Genomic DNA, 10000 nt, shown 5'->3' on the forward strand with positions numbered 1-10000 from the left:
TGTGTGTGTGTGTGTGTGCTAGTGTGTGTTAGTGTGTGTGTGTGTGTGCTAGTGTGTGTTAGTGTGTGTGTGTGTTCCTGGGCTGGAACAGTACAAGATGCCTCTGGCAGGGATGGAGCCAACTGAGCTGCTCTCTGAAAAGAAAATCTGAAACCAGATTTGCCACACACACACACACACACACACACACACACACACACACACACACACACACACAAACAGAAGTAGGCTACAGATGCACACATGCACCCACACACACACACACACACACACACACACACACACACACACACACACACACACACACACACACACACACACACACAAACATGATATCACAAAAACCAACACACTAAAAGCAATATGCATTGAATGATGATCAGACACCAAGGTGTGCGCACGCACACACACACACACATAAACACACACACACACACACACACACACACACACACACACACACACACACACACCACTGAGACCTGTCAAAGTGTCATAAGGAAGATGAAAACTCTGGGATTACTTTCAGTTTGGCGGATTTCTCTTTCATTTCAACATCACAGGTGTTTCCTGATGATAAATATTCCACATTCCTGTCTGTTTTTGTGTGTGTGTATGTGTGTGTGTGTGTGTGTGTGTGTGTGTGTGTCTCCGGTTGACAAATTTGATGCACCTTGGCGTGTCAGTCAGGCTCTTTGAGCAGAAGTCGGGATGAGCCACAAAGCCGCTGAGTTTAATTCAGCTTTACTTGAGACTTAATCAACACTTAATCTGGCTTTAATTCACTTAGTCAGACTCCACATCCAGATCCGCTAATCAGACTAATTGCAGTCTAGACAATAGGGTAAGGAGAACAAAAATGTCCCGTGTAGATGCAAGCAGGGCAATATTCAGAACTTCTGGACTGGAGAGCAGTCAAACAGTGATATGTTATCAGATAGTTGCGGTAAACTGCTGAAACTGCTGTGAACGGAGATAGTGATTATGCTGCTAGATGGTAGAGGTAGCCAGAGGTGTTTTCTGGTACCCGTGTAGATGCAAGCAGGACAACATTCGGAACTTCTTGACTGGAGTGCAGTGATATGTTACCAGCTAGTTGTGGTGGAGTTTATTACTGAAACTGCTGTACATGGAGATAGTGTTTATGCCGCTAGATGGTAGAGGTAGCCAGAGGTGTTTTTTGGTACCTCAACAGAGTAGAAGGAACATGGCACCAACTACAATTGCTATGATGGTGTGCTTATATACTGGCTGTAAACTGCAATAAGCTACTGGTTTGGCTCCTGATTCTGGAACATTCTCCACACACTACTGGCATTCCAGAGCCAGTTATGAACTGCCAAAGCTCCTCCTATTTCCTCTCTGAAGCTTGATTGTGTGTGTATGTATGTGTGTCTTATGTGTGTGTGTGTGTGTGTGTGTGTGTGTGTGTGTGTGTGTGTGTGTGTGTGTGTGTGTGTGTGTGTGTGTGTAGTGTGTATGTGTGCGTGTGCGCGCGTGTGTGTGTGTGTGTGTGTGTGAGTGTGTAGACAGGTTGTGTGTGTGTGTGTGTGTGTGTGTGTGTGTGTGTGTGTGTGTGTGTGTGTAGACAGGTTGTGTGTGTGTGTGTGTGTGTGTGTGTGTGTGTGTGTGTGTGTGTGTGTAGACAGGTTGTGTGTGCATGTGTGTGAGTGTGTGTGTGTGTGTGTGTGTATGTGTGTGTGTGTGTGTGTGTGCGTACACTGAGCAGAGGGCATGAGAAATCAAGAAGCAATCAATTCAGTTCCCCTTGAGTGAGTGCATATGCATGCTCATCAGCTGTGAGAGTGGGGACTGATGCTTCATTTCACCTCTGCTGCCAAAGGTAATGGTGAAATGCGCCACTAGATCATCAGTGCATTCTGATTAGAAATGTCCTTTAGTAGGGATGGGCCATATGGACCAACATTCAGTCCTGATATTTTTTTAATTAATGGCAATATATACGATATATACCAGTATTTTTGTTTTACTAAATGGGTTAAATATTCATTTCAAAATTACATGTGATATGTCACAAGCTCTTTTGTTGACTGTGATCAAAACAACATGGAACGACAGGGTTTCATTCAATACTTGAAAATGCAGACGCAAATGAACATATAGATGCAAATGAACCTAAATTAACATTAGGAAAACTCTATCAAAACACAGTGATTGTTGGCGAATAGGTCACAGGCATGTGTTGGAGCACATTGCTAGCTGGCTAGCTAATGTGCTGTAAACAGAAGCTCTGCTTTCTGACATCTGGGCTTGGCATTGCATTAAGAACAAGTAAATAATGTTAGGCTACATTAAACGTCTACTTAACATGTCTTAAGGTGTATTAATATAAACTGTTTATATCTCTTAACGGTTAGGCTATGATGGATATACAGTTATGATGGAAACGTGTGTGTGTGTGTGTGTGTGTGTGCCTTTGTGTGTGTGTGTGTACCTGTATGAGTCTGCACTGTTCGCTCTGTAGCATGGTGTGTGTGTGTGTGTGTTTGTGTGTGTGTGTGTGTGTGTGTGTGTGTGTGTGTGTGTGTATGTGTATGTGTACCTGTATGAGTCTGTCCTGTTCACTCTGTAACGTGGTGTGTGTGTGTGTGTGTGTGTGTGTGTGTGTGTGTGTGTGTGCCTTTGTGTGTGTGTGTGTGTGTGTACCTGTATGAGTCTGCACTGTTCGCTCTGTAGCATGGTGTGTGTGTGTGTGTGTGTGTGTGTGTGTGTGTGTGTGTGTGTGTGTGTGTGTGTGTGTGTGTGTGTGTGTGTGTATGTGTACCTGTATGAGTCTGTCCTGTTCACTCTGTAACGTGGTGTGTGTGTGTGTGTGTGTGTGTGTGTGTGTGCATGTGTGTGTGTGCATGTACCTGTATGAGTCTGCCCTGTTCGCTCTGTAGCGTGGTGTGTGTGTGTGTACTGTATGTGTGTGTGTTTGTGTGTGTGCGTGTGTGTGTGTGCGTGTGTACCTGTATGAGTCTGCCATGTTCGCTCTGTAGCGTGGTTTGTGTGTGTGTGTGTGTGTGTGTGTGTGTGTGTGTGTGTGTGTGTGTGTGCGCGTGCGCGCGCGTGTGTGTGCGTGCGTGTACCTGTATGAGTCTGCCCTGTTCGCTCTGTAGCGTGCTCAGCTCCTGCCCCAGACTGCCCTGTCCTCTCCTCAGGGCCTCGTAGTCCATCTTCAGCTGCCCGGCGTGCGCCGACAACTTGGCCACCTCCTCCGCCAGGTTGACCAGCAGCGCGCGATCCTGGCCCTTGACCGACTTCAGGTCGGAGTCGTGGTCCGTCAGCGAGTGCAGCAGTGACGTCTGCACACCCTCCAGCCGCATGAAGTTGGAGTTGTAGTCGGGGCAGTTGGGGTCGATGAAGATGTTGATGCGCGAGCCGTCGCCACGCTCGACCGTCACCAGGGCGTTGGACTCGTCCTGATTGGTGCTGATGTGGGGCGGGCCGTCGGAGAGAGGCGGGGCCTGGTAGTGGTTCATGAAGAGGATGGTGCCCGTTACCGTGACAGCGAGCAGCACGGCGACGAAGAGGAGGATGGTGCAGAGGAGGTAGCTGCAGCTCATCCTCTACAGAGAGAAAGAGAGAGAGAGAAAGAGAGAGGGAAAAAGAGAGGGAGAGAGAGGAAAAGAGAGAGAGGGATAGGGAAATAGGTGGAGAGAGAAAGAGAGATATAGAGGAAGTAAACAAGGTAAACAAGGTAAGGAAAACATGTTTGTAACATTGTGAAAATAAAAACCAGGTCACAACCTAACATCAAATGCTACAGTATCTGACACTAAAGAGAGAATACACATTAGCAGAGTGTCTTTACACCATGATACCAAGATACAGAACAGAGGCAAAGGGAGAGCGAGAGGAGAGAGATGAAGAGGGAGAGGGAAAGAGAGAAAGAGAAAGGGATAGAAAGAGAACAGGGGAGGAGGTGTGAGAGGCATGAGTAAAGAGACAACATGGAGTGAGGGGGAGAGGAAGAGAGGAAAGAGAGGGAGAGGAGAGAAGTAGAGAGGAGAGAGGGGGGGAGGAGAGGAGAGATGAGAAGAGAGGGGGAGAGGAGAGAAGAGAGGGGGAGAGGAGAGGAGAGAGGAGGGGAAAAGATGAGAGGAGAGAGGGGGAGAAGAGAGGAGAGGAGAGGAGAGGAGGGGGAGAAGAGAGGGGGAGAGGAGAGAGGGGGAGAGGTGGGGAGAAGATGAGAGGAGAGGAGAAGACAGTAGATGAGAGGTATGGGGGAAGAGGAAGTGAGTATGACGGTCATCTTTATCTCGTTATTGACTGGCCCATCAGGTTCCAATCCCCCTGGTCTCCTGGATGGACTCCCTGACTGCTGCTGACGCCGTTTATTCTGTGATTTATCCGCGAGGGGGACGAGCCTCCTGCCCAAACACCTGATCTATGAGCCCACAACAGCGTCTCCACCACATCACTTACTCCTAATGAGTCCCCCTCTCCCATCTACACACAGCTACACATACACACAGCAAACGCCCCCCCCCTCCAACAACCCCCCACCCCCATCCACCCTAAAAACCCACACCCACACATACACAGAGTTAACAACCCCCCCCCCCAACACCCTCCCCCCACTCAACCACATACAGCCACAAATACACAGATCTAACGACCTCCAACACCCCCACCCCCCCACACACACACATACGCAGAGCTACTGCAACGTACTGCAGCTCAATTTGACATGGACAACACAATACAATTCAGCACCATGGACAGCAACAACGGAGAGAGAATGAGAGTCACAACTGAGTCAGGACCCTGGACAGCGACATCAAACAGCCATACAGCATCAAACCAGAGTCTTATTCCCAGCATCAGATAATCTCCCCTGACTGGAAGCACCTCTCTCATGGGGGTTAACTGCTGTGACCACGGGAGGGTTTGATATTTGAAGCAGAATTATAGAAAGTGAAATCAGAAGACGGGTAACCTTGCTGTGAGCAGGGGCCGGACGTCTGGAGAAGTGATTGGGGAGGGTTTTTTTCCTTTCTTTTTTTTCCAGAGATAACTGATTTTTTCCCATCTCTAAAGATAAAGAGTTTTTCTACTTCCCTAAAGGTTATCCGATGCTTGTAATGTGAGTGGAGGCTGGAGCGAGTGTGCTAAAAAAAATTATGAAAAATGTTGAGGGACTTCATGTTCATTTGTCTGCCTCTTTGTCATCGATACCTTAATGTTATTGGATCTTTAGTGTTGTTTTCTCATTATTGTTGTCTGTGTTTAATGCTCAATGTGGCTCTTTTCAGCGCAAGACAAATCCCCTTCGGGGCAAAAAAGGTTTCACTCATTCATATAAAGAAGAACACATGTGGATGCTCTCTTGTTCTCTCTCTCTCTCTCTCTCTCTCTCTCTCTCTCTCTCTCTCTCTCTCTCTCTCTCTCTCTCTCTCTCTCTATCTCTCTCTCTTTCTCTCTGTGTGTGTGTGTGTGTGTGTGTGTGTGTGTGTGTGTGTGTGTGTGTGTGTTGAAACTCCATTACTGCATTAGTGTGAGAATAACAGCCAAAGGTGCCTCGGTGTCTCGCTCCATTACACGTTATACACAATTAATCTAAACCAAACTTTATACCAGCTATTTCAGTTAATGGACCCAACACCACAGCGCTTCACTTTACAATCATTTATCAGTGTGTGTGTGTGTGTGTGGTGTGTGCGCGTCTCTCTCTCTCTCTCTCTCTCTCTCTCTCTCTCTCTCTCTCTCTCTCTTTCTCTCTGTGTGTGTGTGTGTGTGTGTGTGTGTGTGTGTGTGTGTGTGTGTGTGTGTGTGTGTGTGTGTGTGCTGGTGAGTGTATATGTGTGTGAGAGAAAGAAAGAGATAGAATGAAAGAGAGACACAGTGGGCAACTTATAATAACAATAAAAAAAAACACAATCCAAAATTTTTATAGCTGCTAATTATTGTACGGTTATTGAGACAAGTAATTGTACAAGTGTTGCTGTTGAGTCATACCAATGGTTGCATGTATGAGTATGACTGTGTGTGTGTGTGTGTGTGTGTGTGTGTGTGTGTGTGTGTGTGTGTGTGTGTGTGTGTGTGTGTGTGTGTGTGAGTGTGTGCTCCATTCACTTATCAACAAGTCAATTAATATGGAACCAGTAGTCAATGAATATGATATGCAAATTAGAATTGAAATAGGTTCTGCAGGACATTGGTCTATACAAATGACCAATCAAGGCCCTGTGTGGCTGGTGTTGTCAATCTAAGCCTGGGGAAAAGCATTGTTTCACAGAAGCACTTAACACTACAGGTTTTGTGAACAAGTGTGTGTGTGAGTGTGTGTGTGTGTGTACTCATCTCCCATACAACAGCCTTCTGTCACCTGTCCTATGAGGATCCTTTTCTACTTGAACATAAAGGATTGGCAAGGTGTTTCCTGGAAGCACTTAACACCATAGAGATTAAATATTGTACACAAGTGTGTGGGTGTGAGCAAGTGAGTGGGAGAAGTGCACTCACACACACACACACACACACACACACACACAGAAACACAAATACACACACACACACACACACACACAACCTGTCTATTCTGCCAGTGGATAGGTGCTGTCATACTGCCAACAGTCGACTTTTTCTCATTTCTCATCCTCTGACTCTTCAAAACAATGGACATACACAACTATGTGGACAACAAACACACACACACACACACACACACACACACACACACACACACACATATATACAGTATATATATATATATACAGTGTTGTGCCTGAACGCGTTCATTGAACGAAAGTTCATGAACTCGTTCATATTTTGGGCGAACGTGAACTGAACGTACTGTATTACTGCCTGATGAACGTTATTGTGAACTCGTTCATTCTGGTATCTGTGAACGGCACGCTCTCTCAGTTCAACTTCGTTCAATAGGGTACCAAATTTCTATAGAGCCCTCCAGGCGAAACCCCGGCTAAATCACACCGTAAACAGGCCTTAATATGTAGCGGGAAAAACACCCAATCTGGCAACACCAGCTACCAGTGTCGTAGCCTACAGCCGCGTGCGTCATCAAAACAAAATGCAGCGTGGAAGCCACAGCAGCATGGAGGCGACCGTGGAGGCGACAAAGCAGCAGTATGATAACTTAAAACAGTTTTATGACCAGGTGGTCGGTGAGGATGATGGCAACAATCTTACATTTCTCTGCAAACTTTGCCCGCCGGCTTTCAGTAAAAAAATCCGCACTTCAGTAACATCCAAAGCAAATCTGAAACGGCATATAGAACTAAAGCACCCGGCTAGCCTCTCAAGGTATGTGCAAGCAACTAAAAAAACAAAAGACAGTCAGGACAGATCCTCGAGCCAAATTCCAATAACTGCGTACAGTAGCGGCTCCGTTGTCATCTCCCAGCCACAGGTGAACAACCTGGTGGTGCAGTTTATTGTTGGAGACCTGCAGCCTTTGAGCAAGGTGGAAAGCCCAGCGTTCATAAACTTAGTTAAGGGGTTGCAGCCATCCAGACAGGTGCCATCAAGAAAACAAGTACAAACACTGTTAAATAAAAAATTTAAAGAAAACATATCTGAACTTAAAAGTGAACTGTCTGTGCACAACAGCAGATTGCTGGTCAGCTGTGAACAAGGCATTTATGGGAATCACTATCCACTGGCTAAACAAAACTGACGTGTCTAAGAGACACTCTGCAGCACTGGCATGTCGTCGGATTAAAGGAGCACATACACATGATGAGTTGGCAAGATTATTGTCAGATGTTAATAAAGAATTCAAAATCCACAACAAGGTTGTGTGTACAGTAACAGACAATGCTGCAAATTTTGTCAAAGCGTTCAACTGTTTTGGGATGGATGTTGTTATTGATACTGAAGTGCCAGAGACAGTTGAAACTGAAAGTGAAGATGACAGTGAACCAGTATCAGCCTTTTCTGCTGCCAATGAGAGCTCAGATGAGGATGATCAGATGGAGCCTGAGCCTCTCTCAGATCTGCATCATCCCTCTCTCCCCCCACACAGAAGGTGCATGGCCCACACCTTGAATCTAGTGGCCAAAGATTCGGAAAAAGTAACTGAAAAACGCTACAAAACAATGTCGAGGGCTGTTTTTGCAAAAGCATCTGCTCTGTGGAACCTGGTTAAGCGAAGTACGAAGGCTTCTGATGTTGTGGAGGAAAAGCTTGGGATTGGCTTTGTTGTGCCAAATGACACAAGATGGAATTCAGTATTTCTTGCCATGGAGCGACTATCTCGCATAGCAACACTAACTACCAAGGTAGAAATGAACGTGGCTGAGGTAACCCCTGAAAATGATGCCACTCCCCTACATGACGAGCTAATTTTGCACACTGTGAGTGATGAGTTTGGCTTTCGCCGATTCTCTCCACAGGAAGTCAACTTCATACACAAGTTCGTGGATGTGATGAGGCCATTAGCAATTGCACTAAACATCCTCCAAGCAGAGAAGAACATCTTTCTTGGCTACCTGGCTCCAACCATTGTGCAGCTGCAATGTGATATGAATGACCTGTTGGTTGAGAGCATAAAGCCCACTGCAGCAGATGGTCTCATTACATGCCGACCCCTCATAAAGAGTATCTTGGAGTCACTGAGCACAAGGCTGGCAGGTCTTCTGGAGAAGAGGGACCACATACTCTCCGCTATTCTGGTGCCAAGATTCAAGCTAGACTGGGTCCAGGATGAGGAGAAACGTATGCAGTACAGATTGATGCTGAAAAGAGAATTTCAAACCCTCAACTCTGATGACTCAGCTGCAAGAGACTCAGGTCAAGCCCAGTCCAGTGGTAAAAGTGACAAGAAAGATCCTGCAGCATCATTCTTCAGATTTAACAAAAATCCTCAGGTTTTTCAAAAATCTGAAGTGGACACCTATTTGGATGCCCCAACCACAGATGGGTTTGATGAATTCATGCAGTTTCCAAAGCTCAGAAGGCTGTTCATAAAACACAACACTGCCCTGCCCTCAAGCGCTCCAGTAGAGAGGCTCTTTAGCATCGGTGGTCTAATATTCAGGTAAGAATAAAGTGTGATTATATTACATAATTATTATTCCGGCTGGGAGATGCCAACTTTGAGAAGCAGCTGATCTTGAATGCCAACAAAAAGATTTGAAGGTATATTAAATATTGTTGTGATCTGTTTATTGGGCTGTAGAAGTACAATGTATTGCCAATGGAGATGACTATATTGATGTGCAGAGGTGAACTGCATGAAAATAACAGGGCATATCTTGTTTTTACAGGAAGCAAAAAACAGCAGATCCACCAGGGAGAGACCACTGTGACCGAGGATCTTCATTCAGATAAGGGATTTTTGGGCTGGACAGAAAATAACACTGTCCTTGGCCCTGCATACTTTTCATTAATTAGTATTATTTTAGTTATTTATGTGGACTGTAACCAGTGACAGATATTCATTCAGTTAAGGTATTTTCACTCACTGGACAGAAAGTAGAAGCACTGTCCATGGCCTTGGAACCAGACTCTGAGTCTTTTAAGTTATTGGTTTTTTTTTTTTTACTTATTCAATGGCCAAAAAATTGAAAAGTGACTTGATAATGTTTAAATGTTTTGCACTTTGAATATTGCACTTTCAAGTTCAACCTTAAATTCCTACCTCAGCCTGGTCCCTCAGTTTGTGTTAGTAAAATGTTCTTGAGGGTTTTACTATTCATGTAACTTGTTTGTTAAACCTGCCTGGTATAATTTTCCAGGATTCCAGTATTCCTTTTTAGTACTGAAATGGAATTTCAAATGGAAATTATTAAAATTAAAAAAACCTTAAAGACTACTTTCCTGTTTTTCTTTTAATAATTCCTCATAAAAAAGACCATTCAAGCAGCACATTTTTCCTGATGTTTTTGAGAATATACTGTAGGGGTGAAAGCTGCAGCTGCTACTAGTGTGAAGTGAATGGACAGCAACAAAGCGTTAAAGCAACAATGGGGAAATGCTGTCCCCTCAATGCTAATGTAAACCCTGGTTGGATAAGGATTCAAAACTGGAT

General features: G+C 45.1%; 1 protein-coding gene across 3 annotated transcripts in view; it reads right to left on the reverse strand.

Annotated features, from left to right (window-relative positions):
* Window positions 1–10000, reverse strand: part of fibcd1b (fibrinogen C domain containing 1b) — a 113513-nt gene that overhangs the window by 74294 nt on the left and 29219 nt on the right. For all 3 annotated transcript variants that reach the window (XM_076283981.1, XM_076283980.1, XM_076283979.1), the window contains one exon: window positions 3093–3572. In XM_076283981.1, coding sequence (XP_076140096.1) covers window positions 3093–3572 — 480 coding nt within the window. The remainder of the gene's footprint in view (window positions 1–3092; window positions 3573–10000) is intronic.

The sequence above is a fragment of the Alosa pseudoharengus genome, unplaced genomic scaffold (assembly GCF_046254945.1).
Source record: "Alosa pseudoharengus isolate Yale_2024_CS ecotype anadromous, Long Island Sound unplaced genomic scaffold, YU_APseudo_1.1 YU_APseudo_1.1_scf_14, whole genome shotgun sequence".
Taxonomy (NCBI): Eukaryota; Metazoa; Chordata; class Actinopteri; order Clupeiformes; family Clupeidae; genus Alosa; species Alosa pseudoharengus.